A 19,446-nucleotide genomic window follows, 5' to 3' on the forward strand; every position below is an offset into this window, starting at 1 on the left:
TTATACTCAGAACTAATCTCGGTTAATCTGCATTTACAATTTCATCATCTGACGTATTATCAATTGCTTATAAAGTCTATATTTATGCTCTGTGTGTATCTAGTAAAGGAAAATCCCAAGCGATAAGGGCACATTACTCGATAAAATCTTCACCGAGGACGTATTGATGATGTCACCTTTCATACATTAGAAAGGTTAAACAGATAATATAAAGGTGTATTCCGATACCCTACCTAATAAAGTACACTCGGAGTAACAATCACCTGTCATGCTTAGTGTTGACGGCATGCTTGTTAGGGTTGCCAAGGAACGGGAAATCCTAGCTGAAAAATGACCAATCAAGGGATTTAAAAGGGGCTTTCACACCTTCAGTGATAAAAATAGACGAGACAGATATTTACTCAATAATATACCGGGGATTCGGCAGCGTGGTAATATGTTGTGCAGTAGGATGGTTATAGATTTACAGAACTTCATAGGACGACAGAATTTGTAACTGTATGTACTGTGGTCATGGATTAAAACACAGGTAAGTCTTAAGATAAATTTTAAAAACAACAACTTTCATGTCATTATTATCAAAGAGTCCTTATGTATACAAGTTATTTGTACTGTTGAATGCCTGGTTATAATACCGCCCTGTACTGTATTGGTATAAGTAATAGAAAACTTTAGTTTACACGTGAGCACATGCTGTCTGACATGAAGACATGCTAGTATTTATTGCTGGTATTCAATTTATCGTCTGTTGTAATATTTTAGTTACCATGATCGTTAAACACAAGTTTTGTCTTGTTGTAGCATTTAAGTTTCATTTCAACCATGACCTTGTTTTGTAGACTTATCCCGTGCCGTGGTTTTAACTTAGCCTAATGTTTTGTATCTCGGTAGAGAAATGAAATATGATATATCCAGTGTAGGTAAAAGGGGAATATCTATATACAGCAAAATTAGTTTGACCGAACTTTAAGCAGATCGACAGCTATTTCACTAAACAATATACCGTCTTGTGAAGATTTACAGACACGTGAAGATTGAAATGAGATTTTCAATAATGTTTGATAAGCATTATTTGATCATAACTTTACAGAACATTCTCACGCATCAGCAAACAGCCCTCATGTCGATTTAAATGTGCTAGGCTGTGCCATGACCAATATCCTATTTGGATGATAAAGCTCCCTTCGTCAACGCCTGTTTAACCTACCTGTGTGTCAGAACCTTTAATTTAAATGAGTTGCACAAATACCGTACAGGTAAGATGATTCGGTTTACACCTGTCATATCCTATTGTTGTCAGAACAAATCAACACGCGCTTATCAAGTGATTATATCTAGTAGCAATTGATGAGTTATGTTATTTGCACTTATTTGGAATTTTCAAAAGAGATAATTTTATCTGAAGACAAAAAGTATAATAATACCTCGATCTTAAGATTAGCTTTTATTTCTTCGTTGGCTCTCTTTTATCTAAATCTCAGTTTGTACTGAAACGTGATCGTATCGTGTAAGTCTTTCGTACAATCCTTTTAAAGGAATCTTAAGCATATACATGTATCCATGTCATTTTTTTTTTATTTATTTAGTTTTTAATTGCATGTTATATATGTCGTCTGAACGGTTTATACAGAATTAATTTTTAACTAAAGACAAATAATGCTATAAATCTTAATCTGAACTATGGTACGTTATGACTGAGTGCAATATCGGTAACAATTACTGAAAAACTATTTCCATTTATGTAATTTATAGGCCTACTTCATAAACAATTTGTCACATTGGCACGACTGTAGTGTCATGTCATGTTATATATGGCTACTCGGATAGAAAGAACAGACTAAGCACTTAAATGCTGCCATAATCATTGAAATGTCCTGTGTGACATTTGAACAAGGACACATAATTTATATTACAATATATTTCATACTTTGACCAATTTATGTTTATACAACAAGTGCCTTATGCAATAAATAATGTCACCTGGTACCTAATTTAACTGATCCTATGGGAAAACAAATTTATCGCCATTTGAAAAAATACCAAATATTGAAATAAAAGATAGGGTAATTGAAACGGCCAGTACTGGACACGTCAAATACAAGTATGATATGTAGAGTCTAACAATGACTCTTGGTAAATAAAGTCGTGCGTCAGTCCCTACTTAAGATAACAAGAACCATTTATTTGTTAGTGGACCTTTTTTAACATTTTGGTAAATTAGGTTGTGCGACATCCTTCTTAAGATAACGATAACGAGAACCATTTAATTGCTAGTGGACATATTTATTACTTATGACGTGGACCAATTTATTACTTATGACATTGCGTATGTTTCCACAAAGGTCAAATAATGTTGTTCATTTGGTAGGTATGATTTTTCTCGTCATGCGTACCTGGCAGGTGAACATAAGTCTAAACATCAACAAGTCATGCCACATGCTTTCTCGTGAGTCTTGTTTATTGATTTAGAGTTAATCTGCAGCTTCAATAGACGTATGTCTTATTGACTCTTGCTGTTGATCTTGGCTGCTGCCAACAACCTTCAAACAACCATCAACAACCTTCAAACAACCTTCAAACAGCTTTTAACACCCTTCGCAAGGGTCAATTTTGATACGATCCGACATAAACATCCCACTCATGAATTCTATTGACAAAGATACAAATGAAGGATTTGGTTGTTCAAAATAAATTAAAGATAAACAATATACTGCTCGCTGATTCTAAGATTGCATTGAGCATGTTTTAAGAAAGACGTACTGCTCCACTATCTCGGGCGCATACATGGAACACAAGAAATGCTATGGAAATTTTGTTTTGAAAAATCTGAAACAAAATAAACAAAACTTTATGGACAATGGTAATTGCTTGTTTACCGAATGGAAAATTAATGAAGCTTTGGTCTACAATGTTTAATGCTTTATCTGGAATTATAAAGGCATGATATAGGTAAAAAGGGCATATAAACGTATCCAAATGTATATGACGATTCGTGTACACTCAAATAATATTGTTGATATGCAAATTACATGTTTTTATATTTCGTACGTATAATGGACAAGGCTTGTGAATCCAATTAAAGTATACCTATAAATAATACTCGTCGACAGTATCAACGACTTTATTCATAACAGTAGTACGTGTATTTGAAATTGCCATTTTGTTCATTAACGAAAACAGACATTCGGTCATTTACATTCCTTTTTTCATAATGAAGCATTCGTCAATAATTTATATGCTATTAAAGAAACACAATATGATACAATCATTGAAATATAAAGGTAGTTATTCCAATAATGGACGGTGTCAATGATGACAAAGCAGGTCTCCATTTGGATCTCAATTCGTTGTGCACTTGACAAGACATGTCGTTCTGATAAAGAGCTTTCCCAATAAACCTAACTCCTAGTTTCTATAGCTCGGGTTGCGTGACCGCTGATATGTCTGTCGTAAACGGAGATGCAGAGACTGAAGATAATTGATGGCTATATAGTACTGATTATTAACGCTCGTCAGGTCAGCCTGATTGTTACTGCTGTAGTCTCCATATACTCTAGATCGATCACGTATTTATATACATCAGAAATAACGATCCGAAATTGTGTAGGAACTCGCTACTTTTACATGATATAAACAAATACCCTAATGGCATTCTTATGTAACACTACGGACATAGAGAAAAGTTCACACTTAAATAACACCGTACACACAAAGAGCGATGGAGTTTAGCATAAATTAACGGAAGGTGTTGAGCAACGATGTTCTTGTATACTTTCGCTCAAGCGTATCCATTAAATACTTTAGGTAAATACGCCTATGTATTTATGACGTGTTGAAAGGGTGACTGGTTAGGCCAATTCAGAGGACAGGTAGTAGTATAATGGTCGTTCGGGTGAAATTTGTATCATACCAACCCAGGACAGTAGCTCTGTAGGATCTTTATACCGCTGTGTCATGGCTAACAGGGATTTTACGTCTTAATGCTTGCCTGTTTTATGAAGATATTCTTTGTTGTGTGATGATATCCTAGTAAGGTGAGTCAAATTGTTAATGTTCATAACACAAAATTAATAAACCGCAAAACAGAAAAAATGGGCGGAAAATAATAAAAATTCAAAAGAATTCAATAAAATAAAACATCTTTAATGTGTGGAAGTGCAGGCATGGCAGTTGTTTTGTAATTTATAAGAAGGCGGTAATTTTATTATTTAATCTTGACATTGCAATAGCAATTCTTACACGGTTTTAAACAATAAAACAATCGAATATCAAATTATATCAAAAGTAAAACTATTCTCTAACCTGGTTTGAATTGCTCTATTTGAACGAGTGACTGACTGGTCACATCCAACCCAATATAGTTAACGCGTTGATAAATCGTATTGGAAAAGTCCACTTAATAGAGATATTGCTAATACAAAAAGTGTAGCTTGGGATGACCTTACAAGGTTTATACAGCAGATTTTTACTGTTCTTTCGATCAAAATTTTAAATTGCATTTGCTTCACTGACTATAGCAGTCTTTGAATACCCATAGCATTGAAATATTTTCTTATTTTCCTCATACCACTGAAATACCAGTTAAATATTGAGCCTTCATCACACGGACCTATCATTTTAGATCTTATTTCGCCCAGTTGACCATCTAGTCAACGTTGTACTGGACATGAAATTAATATCAGTTTGTTTATAGGGCCCACCATTACCATCCCATAATAGATTGGTTATATATCTGTTTTTAACTTGATTTTGATTCTTAAATATCATCGCGTTTCCATTCCTTTTTAAAACAGATACGCGCCATAGGATATTGATATTCACACTTAAATTACTGTAATTGATTTTCAAAAAATGTATTTCAAGATAACTTCTTGAAAATTGATTGCAAAAAATTCTTCTCAAGATCATTCCAATATTGTATTTTTAGGTTATGTATATTTATTTCTGAACAACCGAAGAAATCTCCTAGCTTCTTTTCTTTTGAAGATTGACATATTGCCCTTTACAATTATTTGAAGTAGCAATATAGCACTCTTAACAACTCTGACGTCACCGAGTATAATTAGTGTAATTTCTACATTCGTTCCTAGTGATAACAAACACGGCCATCTACAATTAGAAATGACAGGTAATATAATATACACGTTGTTTTCCTGACATAAAACAATAATAAGACCGCTAAGTATATGTTTGTATGATACCTAAGTCTCTGTTTAAACGCCCGATATTGTCCCAGCTGGTGGCTTGACAGGGTGCGTGGTAGTCAGGGACAATCTGGAGAGATTTGTGGTCTTGTATTTGATATCCTTATGATTCACCTCCTAATAATGAAGTACTCCAGACAACGCTCAATGATTAATGTTGGTATTCGTCTTCCTGTTAGGCAGGTTCATTAATGATTCTCTGGATTGCTTATCCGGAATTAAGTATTGGGCTTGGTCTTGTAGCCTTGCGTCTTCATTGCACTTTATCGAAATTAACTATCAGTTGTAACAGCCTATTGAGATGCTTTCAATGCCGACTTGCATATACTCGGCCTAGTAATCACTCTATAACAGAAGAGTTTCTCTGTAAAGCCTGCCCATCAGGTAGGGCGTAAGAATCGTGCTTTCTGTCCCGTGTCGTGGTCGTAAGAGACTATTAAATTTGTGATCTCTTCTTTCTAAACAACTTTCTTCTTCTGAATGTCTTCCTTGACACTGCCTCACTTTTGGCCTTTAGATGAGCGTTCCCCCCTTTTAGAAAGACTTAAGGTTCAATTCTTTGCCTCGACATATCGGTCTCCAAATTGGTAGTGTCTACCCCTGATTAAGGCTCAAATGTTTGGGAATGGGACGACAGGTTCGTCCGTTGTCAGTATAATGTGACCGGGCGGGGTATCCTGCTGGATGGCTTAGGCAATATGTTTCAGTGAGGCAGCACTATAAATTCAGCATCAGGTCCGCTCTATCCCATGGGACACAAACATGAACATACCACAGTCTCAAACAACACACACTCACCAGATGCACTCATCTCGTACATTGGACGTCGTCCTTAAATGATAGAACGTTAAAAAATACGAAACTAAATCAAACTATGTGCAAAGCAAACTTACTGCGTAACGTCTTGTTTGTTTTGTTTTATAAAATCATTTACATTTTACTTACCGATACTTGTACATTCATTAAAAGCAATACGGCAGAATTAAACGATTATTTGGAATGTAGCTCCTTGGTACACTGTTTATAAAATATTTAATTAATAATTCGCTTTTTATCTGGTTTCGTAAGGATGATTCATCACTTAAACCCCACTCTACATTTCACTCTCTATCACATATCATCATAGAGTTCAGTTATTTGGACTCCAAAGTCTTTAGTGTATGGTTTTGGATTAAACTCGTTCAACTCTCCTTTTAATGATATGTGCAAACGCAACATGCACCTAAGTGTACCTGATACCACAATTTACTCGATGTGTTGGTCTATGATATCCAGTTGACAACTTGACAGATTATAATCACAATCGAGTGTACTCACATAACGGGCCTCGTCCATATCGGCAGTCTATCGACCTGTGAGCTACATGTGGGGGCTAGGACACACCTGGATATTATGTCGATGCACATTCGTTGATAAGCATGCAGGAAATCAAACTACAGGGGTCTCTTAAAAGATCTATATATAACATTGTATCACATATCAGGGGGGTAGTTCAAAATTTCACATTATACGGTTTATACATATTTACCATATACTAAATGGGGGCCGCGGTGGCCGAGTGGTTAAGGTGTCCCGACACTTTAACGCTAGCCTTCCACCTCTGGGTTGCGAGTTCGAAACCTACGTGGGGCGGTTGCCAGGTACTGACCGTAGGCCAGTGGTTTTTTCTCCAGGTACTCCGGCTTTCCTCCACCTCCAAACCTGGCACGTCCTTAAATGACCATGGCTGTTAATATGACGTTAAACAAAAACAAACAAACAAACCATATACTTAACACAGAGTTATATCATGTTTAATATCAATTCGATAACCTACACGAAATACTTGATATGGAGGTTACACAAATAATGGTTGTTTCATATGGCATTTCTTTCACTTGATAATACACAAGCTTTGGTGAGTGTTTTGGTAACGTTTGGAAAATAACTAATACGGGTAAAGAAATACCATACAACAACAACGAGTGTGTTTGACATGTTTCTACTACAATAAAGAAGTCTTGAGTTTTGTTTATTATCGGTTGGGGAATAATAGTACATATTGTGCAATGCCGCTAAACACAAAACTGATAATTTCAGAAATACTTGGAGACATAAGAAGTTATGATTTATAAGTTTATGATAGTCAAAACAAGAAAAAGATAGAAATATATATAAACAAAAATACTGTTCATGTGTTATCATTTCAACGACCTAATGAAGCACCTTTCTGTCAAAGTTTACCGCGTTAGCCAATCCAAAATTGCATTTACAGTCCATACCACATGTGGTATACATTCGTATAATGTATCTTATACTACAGTTGTAATGCTTAATTGATGTATTAGAGATTAACAACTTCCATTGTTGTAGAAATGGTGTTAGATTCACTGTTTTATGAATCTCCCTAAAACTATTCACGAGATTAGTATGTTTGTTCTTGCTAGCAAAAAGTACAAATGTAGATGGATTTTACTTCAGCTACTCGTACATAGTGTATCAAAGAACAAAGTATTTCAGAGGATACATGTAATTTTGCTTTTATGTTCTTCATGGTCTATTCTTTGATGTAGAGCAGTCAAAACATAAAAATGAATCGAAATAATAGATTGTTTCCGGTGCCAATGTTTGGTAAATTTCTTCAAATTCACTAATTTGATGTCGATATTTTAGCATAGTTTTACTTAGTGGTATACCTCAGGCTCCCAACATTTATGGAATTTCAAAACATTGACAAATGTAATTTTTAAATAATTTCATATATTAAAAAATATATATATTCTTGCGTGTTTCTGCTGTTTTGGACGTTACAATTTTTCAGATATTCGTTGGACACTTCAACAACTTTTATCTAGATGAGCATATTTGTTTTCTAAAAGAAACATTACTCGTTTGGTGAATTCACCATATCAGCACAAGTGTCGTATCTGAGAGCTGTCTGAATATCTACCGATATTAATAGTCGCATTCATTGACAGTTGTCAGGATCAACTGTAGATTTTATTAGTCTCATTTATTGACCATAGTTAAGATCAACAGTCGCAATGACAGTTGTCAGGATCAAGACTTGATAAAAATAGTCTCAGTCCTTGTAATATGTTTGTATTACAAGTCGATATGCACCATCACGAACCCATTGTGGTAGGTGTACACGCTTTCGTGTGTGTTATAAGGCATTGTTTTAAAGTTTACCGTATTCTAGGTAGGTTTAAAGCCAAAGTTACATAATTGTATGACTCGGTAGTGTTGTGTAACAAGAGGTTTAATTCGATAACCTCAATCATCAGTATATGGAAATAATTAAAGCGTCTAAGGAATTCTGTTGTTGCCGCCGTTACTCTCTCAGATTGTTTTCTCGTCTGAACGGTTAAAGACTATTATTTACGGTTGGAAGAATATCTGATGTACTTACATATATATATATTTAAAAATATAATCAACATGGTTGTTGGGTTTATATACATGTACACTGTATTGCAGTGTGTTAACAGAACTGGGAGGGATTAATTATAGAATCGACGAACTGTGGGGATTTATTATAAACTTGACGAACTGGGAGAGATTCGTTATGGAATTAACGAACCGGGAGGGATTCATTACGACATTGACGAACTGGGAGTGATTCAATATGGGATTGACGAACTGGGAGGGATTCAATATGGGATTGACGAATTGGGAGGGATTTATTACATAATTGACGAACTGGGAGGGATTCAATATGGGATTGACGAATTGGGAGGGATTTATTACATAATTAACGAACTGGGAGGGATTCAATATGGGATTGACGAATTGGGAGGGATTTGTTACATAATTAACGAACTGGGAGGGATTCGTTATGGAATTGACGAACTGGGAGGGATTCATTATAGAATTGACGAACTGGGAGGGATTCGTTATGGAATTGACGAACTGGGAGGGATTCATTATGGAATTAACGAACTGGGAGGGATTCATTATGGAATTAACGAACTGGGAGGGATTCATTATGGAATTAACGAACTGGGAGGGATTCATTATAGAATTGACGAACTGGGTTGGATTTATTACATAATTGACGAAATGGGAGGAATTCAATATGGGATTGAAAAACTGGAGGGATTCATCACGGCATTGACGAACTTAGAAGAATTCATTATAGAATTGACGAATTGGGAGGGATTCAATATGGAATTGACGAATTGGGAGGGATTCATTACGGAATTGACGAACTGGGAGGGATTCGTTATTGAATTGACGAACTGGGAGGGATTCAATATGGGATTGACGAACTGGGAGGAGTTCATTACGTCATTGAGGAACTGGGAGGGATTCATTATAGAATTGACGAATTGGGAGGGATTCATTACGGAATTGACGAAATTGGTTCTATATAAGTATTTAATCGACCTACTACAAACCATAACAAAATTCATGGATGCACAACACACTTACATTACGTACAAGTACTACAGTTTAAGTCAACCGTCTCTATTCATGCAACAGATAGCGTAATATTCCAACGTTTGTTGTACCCGTTAATATACCACACATTGTTGTTGTAATTTAATTCGCTCGTGCAGATCTATATTTTGTTCGTGATTTGCCCTCGCTCTATCGATTTTCAGTTATTGAATTACGGTTTCATTTGTACATCGGTATTCTTTGTTTGTTCTTGGTCTATTTACGTTACGATAACAAAGGAGTCAGGTTATTTTAAGAATAAGATTCATCGGAGTAAATTCACTTCCTCGAATAAATATGTATGTATATAATAACATATATATATTAAATGAAACGTTTTCCATACAGGATAAAATAAACGAAAAAAAAACAACTAACAAAAAAAAAAAAAAAAAAAAAAACAACAACAACAACAACAAAACAACAAAATAAAACAAACAAAAAAAAACAAAAAAAAAAACAAACAAAAAACAAACAAAAAACAAAAAAAACTAAAATTACGAACGCATTAAGGTGTTATCTACCAATTAACTAATTTCAAGATAACATTTTACAAGATAATTGCAAGTATTTACACGCGTTGTAATGTAGTCTCTGGGGAAGAAATGGATGTCGCAGGAAGAAAAAATATCTGTGGTCAACCATTGAAAGATATTTTATCTGATTACGTTGGGCTCGTATGTTTCGGTTCCATCATTGATAACCGTGAATATGCAGCAATGATTCTCAGTGTGTTTAAGTGTGTCGTGTCGATAACCCCCACTCCTTCAATATATTCTGAGTTTTTTGTCTGTATTTCAAATGATAAGAAAAGAAATGCTTTGTATCCTCGTTATTTTCAATTGGAATCACTTCATTTTTTTTTATTATGACTTATATTACTTTTCGAAATTCACAATATGACAAAGTAAGATTTCTTTCAACTGACAGGTTTCGGAATCCCTGGTAATTTTCCCCCTCACAATGATGTTCTGTAAAAGGATAATTCAGGGTAACTGTCATTAAATAAACCTGAACTTTATTTACACCCGGGGTGGATTTTAGTTCAAGTACCATATTTGGGAGTTAGAGTGTCGAGACGTGATAGACAACCAGTATGTTAACAAGTGTAAATACAGACCCAGGGCCTTCTCAATTATTTCAATAACTGTGTAAATGAACGATTCTTGGTCTTCTGTAGTCGCTGCTTCTGTAGGACGTTTTGTCGTTGCTGAATTTAACCAGTACACTAACTTCGAGTTGGTCTGCCATTGTATTGGAAATACGAGATGTTGTTTAGACGCTTCTGAACCTTCGTCAATCCAATTATTATTGAATTATCATATACGACGCTCAAAACTGTTCTTCCAAATGTACTATTTGTTGTCGAATAAACTGTATTGAATTTTCAAATCGGTATTTGAATCTGTACATATCTGCAATATTTTGTTAAGTAACGTTAAGCTTATTTTGGTTCAGGACTATTTAAAAGAGAACAATTCATTTTCACCCTAGATATGGATATTATCTGACGACGAAAATGAAATAAGTATTGGTGCGGTGCAGAATTTTATTCTTTATTCTAAAAGGTTCGACTAAAAGCAATCTGAATATATATCATATTTATCCCCAGTAGCAAATCAAATTGAAACTATTTACGTGATAATTATGTATCAATGTATGATATTCAAACAACTCGCAACTATTTTTCGTTATGCATGTTCCAACAATTTTCTGTAACTGACATTTCGTTCCTTGAATGTACATCTTATGTTTTAATACATTTTCATTTGTATTACTACCTATTTAAATTGTAAAAGGATTAAGCAGCGCTGTAACATGACCTATATGTCAGATAAAATCATGCTGAACTTCGGAGGGAGATGGATTAACATAGGCTCAAGCTTGTTTCCAGATCCTTTGGCGAATCAGAAAAGGATATTTTTGTTAGCATGTCTATGGACTAAATAAAGTACTCTTTAAACTAACAGTCATCTTAACCAGACTCTATATTATTCAATATGTAACTTCCGGTATACAGTAATTAAGGGTTTGATACTGGCTTTGTCATTAAAGAATAGTTCCTGGTTACGCCAGTGTTTAGATCCTTTTTCAACAAGTTAACATTAGATGCCGAGACAAGCATTCTGTCAAGTTATTGCATATAGATGCAAATCTGACTGAAAGTTCTTTATTAACAAGTTCCTGGAGCGTTTTGGGTATATTTTCTTATTTGTTAAAAATTTCAAAGTGATCATTTAAGCTGGTATGCAATTTACAGGAACTATAGACTGGTTGGGGCACCATTTCAAATATGTCTGGCGAAAGCATGTCACTTTTTCTAAGGGCCTGTCTGTGTCGACAATGGACTGTTTAGTTTTGTCACATCAAGCGGCGGGGTAGACACCAAAGATTTGACATGGCGAATATATGGCCGTGTTTAGATACTAGGAACGGAGTTTAGATATCAATCCATATATGACAGACACCGCGATACAAGTCAATATTTGTATGTTAGAGTCTCGTCGGTCGGGGTGGAGGGGAATACCGAGATTTGGGTTCGTCTCCTGGAGTCTCCTACAATAAGCGGAACGTTAGGCCTCGAGTTTATAGTTTAACAAAACACTAGTGCTTAAAACAGCTAATCAGACAGAAAAACGAAATTGAAAACCAACAGGCAGAGCCCGTAAAAGATAATATCATTGTGTCAATATGTCATTCTAAAACTTTAAATCCCATTGTAACCCTGGTCAATGCTTTAGGGTGTCTACCTAGATCTAAACAGCATGTACAGTATTGCTGTGTATATTTGCGATCAGCGAAAACGTCCTGGAGACAATAGTCGCCCATTTAATTTCTCTCTCAAGCGGCCTCTCACTTAGAGGTATACGTCTTTCATTATCTTTGACTTCCTACCAATCGATCGCAAGAATGTCCGGCAAACGCAGATCGATAATTGGCGCATTTAAACGAGCGTAGACGGTTTCCACCCCTAAGACAAGTAAGTGTTACCGTTTCGGAGTGAGAGTGTGCTGGGTTGTGAAGGCTAACGTGCTTATCCCACTCGCGAGCTACTCTTACCGTTTTCAACTTGTACGGCCCATTGCATACTGTTATCACACTGATTTTACTTTGCCAAGAACCATTTTAATTGCCAGGTCGTCACGCTTTCTAGAGACGCATTCGATAAATGTCTTGGTTTGGACATTTATAAAGGATATAAACGTGGAAAGTTCATATCTAATTTGTATTGTGTGTATTGGGTCGACTTGGAGATGTTTGCGATTGAGGATATACAGCTGTTGGATAAAAATCTTTTCGTTTCTGACATGATGACTTCCTGATAATGAAACCGACGTTATACATTCACCGTTAACGGTCCCGGTAAGGCTGAAGTACATTTCTATAATCTTTTAGAAAAGTTCATGGAAAAATATCTGACATCCGTCATTGTAATTGAATTTGTAATATAATTAATATGTATAGGCTTTCAACAGCAATATTAACTGCCACAGTATTTACATACAACATCAATTATACCTGTTTATTTAACATATTCAAATGAATTTTCCTCTTTATTGAACAAGTTTAAAAGGGCAAACTTGTGAAGGTTGAGAAGCCTTTTATTACAACGAATCTGTACAGGGCAAATGACACACGACTGGTTCCGCGGGGCGATTAATTGGGGCTAGCACTGTAGATTTAGATAAATTACACACTGACTACACGGTGGAAGCAAACATAACAAGTAATGAAAGGAATATAACATAACCAAGGTCTGCTATCTGAGATCTCAATAGGTATAGTTCACTCTTAATGGCTATTGTTGACGAAAGAGGCCAGCGCTGCCTAATGCACTTTGTAATTGTATCCAATTCGTTGTATTTCTATAATCAAAAGGCAATTTTTTTTCATTCATAAATGGTATTTTTCTAAAGGCCTTTTTACGAGCGTCGACAAGTTTGAGCTTGACATAAGGTTGTATTCCGAAATCTCATTTTGTTTACATTTAATTACGTTGAGATGAAAATCAATTATCGACTACATTCAATTATTGTAAATACTAATCCAATATATCTAATTATTGTATTATTGTCAAATGACTTTTCGCTGTAACAACACATATGTAGTTATTGTGCCGGTAACATTGATAATAAGGTTTATTCTTAGGTTCTGTGCATATCGCTTTTAATAACCTAATTGTCAACTACAAATTAATTTCAACACTTCTGGAATGATCTGCTTCTTTATCGATATACATGTGTATATCTTAAGTTATTTACTGTAAAAATTATTGTTGTTTTTTTATATAACTTAAAACGCATAATTTAGTAAATTACATTTATATAATAGAACCGAGAAAATGACACATCAACATTCATCAGATTAAAATATCATAAAACATATATCAACATTAAAACGTCCTAACGACTGTTTTATTTATTAGCTGAGGTCAATGGTTTAAAAAGTATGTTTAAACATAATAAATTGTGTCCAAAATTCAATTACCAATGTCAGCTCTTTTCATCACTAATCAGTAGTCATATTTAGTTGTTTTGTTCACCTGTATTATAAAAAATAAGTAAGTAGATAAATAAAAATAACGGTGATAATCTCCTTAAAATGTCAGTATAACTCTGATATGATTGCTCAACGTAAACAAAAACGATAGAATGGAACTTGAGCTTGTAAGCCGGAGAAAAGCTCTCAAATTACGTCACCTAACAGGCAATTACGTCATATTACTGCAGTTTAGTGTTATGTTATTTCGTAATCTGTATTAACCACGCGTACAGACACTTTGATCGGTAATCAGTCTATGGGTGGGGATTAATATCATCATCAGAACAGGTGGCCGTGAAAAATAGGCTAAAAGATGCGTATATTTTTATTACAAAATCCTACATTTACCCAAAACTATTGACGAAATATGAGTTGTTTATTGCTTATTTTCTTGAAGATTATACATTCAACAGTTACGTTAATATTAAAGACTCATGGGTGACTACCACACACCCCTGCGATTACCCTGGTCGCTATAAGGCTAAATAGATTACGTATTACGGGTAATCTTTTAGATGGAACAGCCATTTTGACGGCGACTTGGCGTCGTCACTGTGGTTTAAATTATAGTTTGGAGTCGTTTATAATCACACTTGTATGTCTAGTCGGTTTTAAACTTGACATTACCATATTTTTTTTAAAATATCACTGCCACCGCTATTTCTTGGACCAGATCGGTTATGTCCCTTTCTTTTCCTTCTCGTATAGTGATGTGTCTTGTTCGTGGGTATGACGTATCTGTTCTGTTACGTCATTAGGTTGGCGATAATGAGGACTAAAGTAAATTAAAACTACTGGTTACACTTAAGAGCCAATCCTGATTGCAATGACAAATCTACTGTTATCGCCAGAGGAGTGATTGATCTTATTTAATCAACTATCAGGCACATGGGGACTTGCGACAATGTTTCTGGGGGTGGGGGCTTGTGTAATATACTTTAAATAACATACAGGGACATGCGACAATGTTTCTGGGGGTGGGGGCTTGTGTAGTATACTATAAATAACACATATGGACATGCGACAATGTTTCTGGGGGTGGGGGCTTGTGTAATATACTATAAATAACACATAGGGACATGCGACAATGTTTCTGGGGGTGGGGGCTTGTGTAGTATACTATAAATAACACATAGGGACATGCGACAATGTCTCTGGGGGTGGGGGTTTGTGTACTGTACTATAAATAACACACAGGGGCATGTTACACTGTTTCTGGGGGAGGTGTTTGTGTAGTATACCATAAGTAAAACACAAGGACATGGAACAATGTTCCTGGGGAGGGACCTGTGTAGTATACTACTAGTTGCCCACAGGGGCTTGTAGCAATATTTTTTGGGGAAGAGGATTGTATACTATAGTATTTCATGGGGAAGGGAGATGTGAAGTATACTATAAGGAGTACCACAGGGGCAGGAAGCCATGTTTTTGTGGGAGGAAGCTTGTGTAGTATACTATACGTAGAACACAGGGGCATGTAACAATATGTCTTGGACAGGGGGCTTGTGTAATATATATAATATAAGTTACACACAGGGGCATGTGACAATATTTCTGGGAGAGGAAGCTTGTGTAGTATACTGGTTAGTTGTTATCAGTAATTAAAGTATACTACACATGCCCCTCCCTCAGAGACATTGGTCTCCGTGTGACATAGAAAGAAGTATTTTCACTCTCACACAATTAAGCACTTGATCAAGTTGAGGCGACCCATGTGTTAAAACCTGTAGAGTCGTACGTAAGCCAATACCAATACCGACATTGTTGGTGAAGCTTCTAGAGTAGTGAAGGACATCTCTATCAACTCTTCTCTAGCAACGTGGACATCACCTTCTCACAACATCAGGTACGCGATATCTGAACAAATACTTTCCATTTAGAATGAATCTGAAATCCATAATACTACCAGGTAGCATAAGTAATGTGTTAGGTTAAATGGAGAATCAGTAAATATTGACTTTACCATGTAGAGGTGTATGACAATGAGCCGAAGTGTGTTAGGGTACTGTCCAAGTGTCTATACATCTATATGGGGTATTGTGATTGTCAGAGAGCGTTTTGACACATATCCAGGCAATTTATAGTTTTCTATAGGACGTGGGTACAATAATAATGTACGTGATTTTGTTGTTAAGAGTGGTCTTACTGAGAAGTAGTCAAATAAAAGCTTGAAAGGAAGTTGGCCAGAATAAGAGTGATGGTCATGACAAACTCTGTCCTATTTTTACCAGACGTTTGGCATTCACAGCATTATTGTTATATATACATATATATATTTCAAATATTGAACGGGTGTTTCAAATACTAAAACCATAAAAAAATCTTAATAAAACGCATACAGGGGAGACAACTCGTTCAACTGTGAGTAAAGTAGTATATACCCTTAATGTATATCAACAACAACAAAATATGTGTGTGATATATACAGTTTCATTTTACATATGGGATACTGTTTGATATGGAAAAGGAAGCGTACAAAGAAACATAGACAGTGTGAGTGAAATGTAGTTCTTCGATCCACTTTATTCCAGCAGTGGAACCAATCGTCATCCTAAATACACTGAGCAGTCTTTTGTTGTTCATGGTGTGCACGTATATGTTCTATAGCACCTGCCATATGAATTACCAATTCGTAATATTTTCTCCATTCAATATCAGACATGACCTTATTCATAAGCATCTTTTAATAATTGTATTGCTTTGTTCCAGATTCGTGAAGTGATCACGTGACCGGCGCCATGTCTGGCCAGCGCCGCCTCGATAATGACCACGAAAAGGCGGTCATTCGGTACAAACTGAAGCAGCAAAGAACCCTGGAGAAGTCCATGCAAACTCTTCAGCTAGAAAAGGACTATTCCATCAAACTGCTTAACCTTGACCATAGGATCGTCAAGGTCAACTACAAACGCCTTAAGGAAAAAGTGTCGCGAATAAAATCAAATTTAAACGCTGATGAAATTTCAACTTTGAAGGATTTAGATTCAAAAGGCAAGCTAAAATCATATAGCAATACTGTGAACTTAAGTAGTGCGCTTAAAATCGCAGCGGCAGCAAAAAGACTCAAACTTCAAGGTCAGCCACAACGTGCTGTGAGTGTGTATCCATTCCCTATCACAGCTGTGGACAGTAAAAACGGCACACCCCGTCCCGATACTGTGCCGCCCAAATTAGGCCGAAGTAACTCCGTCACAGGGGCTTTCATAGATGCTCCCGAACCAGTGTTCCAAAAGCGACGGAACTCAATTGATGGTGGCCGACCGTCTAGTGCAGTCAATGCCGTGGCCAATGAAAATACTTTAAAGCGTGCGCGACCTCAAACCGCAAGTCGTCCTTCTGCCCAAACGCCAAGGTCACCAACCGCAACGACAATGCCGTCGCATTCCTTATACTCATCGCATACCGCTGTCGAGAAAGATCTTCGGGTGCAGACTGCGCCTGCGCCTACCGCGTGTTTCTCTGACGATTCCATAGATAGTAACCTTGGGGAGGATTTATACGAGGAGAGGCGACAGGAGATGTTACTGGAGGAAGAACTTCGTTATAAATCACTCCAGGAGAGAAAGGATGACTTCATGGTGAGGCTGAATGAGTACATCGCCGCTAACCCTTCACCAGACTGGTCAAATGCCATGGCGCACTTCGATTTCCCGGATAGTACTGCGGAACGTGAGGAGGAATTAGAGGACGAAGAAGAAGACACGCATAGTATCAGGCCGAAACCGAGGAAGAGATTGCTTCCGGGAAGGTCACGTCTAAATATGGCGACCTCATTCTCAAACGAAGAGGTGTATAAACAGAAAATGTTAGAACTTTGGCAGGACTTGAACAAATGTCGGTACCTGAGACTGCCGGATGAGAGGATTGACATCTCTGGTGTAGATACATTAGCTAAGCGACAAGTGAAGTTGTATCAAATGATCAAGGATCGCGATGGTCAGGCTGTGGCCTAATGACAGGGAGATAGTGGTTATACTCATCTTATATCATCAATCATGGGTCACTGTTATCGGCTAATTATATTGACACGTTTATGGAATATGTGATTATATGCTGTGAAACTTGACGCAAGAAAAATTATCGCGAGATGAATTCAAGAACTGTTCTTGTGCTGTTCTGGCAAACGAACGAGGGGTGAATGTGTTCCATACATGTCCTCAACGTTACCGCTTTGACTCCAGACTGGGTGGGTCTAATGCATTAATGGATTTTACACTGGCATTGTGATGATGTTGCAAATCCATCGGATTTGGATGATGTCTAGTTTACGTAATACGGATTATAACATACAGTGGCACGTGCGTGTAGACCGCAGTACGATAGGTAATAATGAGACACTACGTCATGAAGGTAATACTTCCTTATCGTAATGATGTTAAATCGCGGTATAGCACGCGATGGATTTGGAATCTATGTGTCAAATCAATAGTCTTCCTGGTGTCTGTTACCGCTGACGACAAACGGCGATTGACGACGTGCAATTCTTAAGTTATGTCAATCTCTTTCAAATGCCTCAAGTATTAATAACATGTTGTACAAATGCTTCTGATGTTATATGTACACATATCCTGGTGACGTCAGTGTCCGAAATGTACCCAATTTCTGGTTACGTCATACTCAATCAACGTAATGATATCAGAAAAAGTATGTGTGTGCACAAACGTTTAACGTCTTATTTAAAGTTATATTGACTGAACCTTTTTAGGTCCATCCCAGAGGTTGTGGGGTATGTGTACTTTGTAAAACGCAAACCATACTAGATTGTATGTGCTCATGACTGAAACATTGGGTAGTTTGGTACACATTTTAACAATACAAATACATCGGTAGCGAACACTAACACAATTGTTATGCATTAATAAAATATATTACGCAATGTATTTACAATGTGTTATGCGTTTTATTGTCATAGTATTGAGTGTCAGTTTTCAAATACATAGCCAGGTAAGCGCACGTGCAGCAATTTACAATTAATCAATTTACAGGGCGGTGGACCAGTAAGCCGAGGGTCGCGGGTTCAATCCCCGATGGAGGCACACCTCTCGCTTTCCTATTACATATCAGTCAAACTAAATAGCAATATTCATGTAAAATGAAGAGTAACATGAATTCGTCACATTTTGTTTTGTTCAACTAGAGACGGCTATTTTACACATTAAAATTATTTAGTAAATTGATAGTTATATTATGAAGTTGATACGGAGAGACCAGTCTTGTTAAAGAGATATTGAGACAGATTGCATTACAGCTGACAATATTTTCTAATAGTCTATCCATAGAA

General features: G+C 36.4%; 1 protein-coding gene across 6 annotated transcripts; it reads left to right on the plus strand.

Moving 5' to 3' along the window:
- The first annotated feature begins 395 nt into the window (after positions 1-395).
- Positions 396-19,045, plus strand: LOC117334652. Of its 6 annotated transcripts, none has more exons than XM_033894394.1 (2): positions 396-529; positions 16,878-19,045. In XM_033894394.1, the coding sequence occupies exon 2, from the start codon at positions 16,907-16,909 to the stop codon at positions 18,116-18,118; it is 1,212 nt and encodes a 403-aa protein (XP_033750285.1). In that variant the 5' UTR covers positions 396-529; positions 16,878-16,906; the 3' UTR covers positions 18,119-19,045. The 6 variants fall into 6 exon arrangements, with proteins under 6 accessions (XP_033750285.1, XP_033750288.1, XP_033750289.1 ...); XM_033894397.1 differs by lacking the exon at positions 396-529 and adding an exon at positions 1,236-1,256; XM_033894398.1 differs by lacking the exon at positions 396-529 and adding an exon at positions 2,423-2,446.
- Positions 19,046-19,446: the final 401 nt, after the last annotated feature.

Source organism: Pecten maximus, chromosome 9, assembly GCF_902652985.1.
Source record: "Pecten maximus chromosome 9, xPecMax1.1, whole genome shotgun sequence".
Taxonomy (NCBI): domain Eukaryota; kingdom Metazoa; phylum Mollusca; class Bivalvia; order Pectinida; family Pectinidae; genus Pecten; species Pecten maximus.

Excerpts from the sequence above, each read along its gene's own strand:
- LOC117334652 (XM_033894394.1), top strand. The coding sequence starts at position 16,907 with ATGTCTGGCCAGCGCCGCCTCGATAATGACCACGAAAAGGCGGTCATT.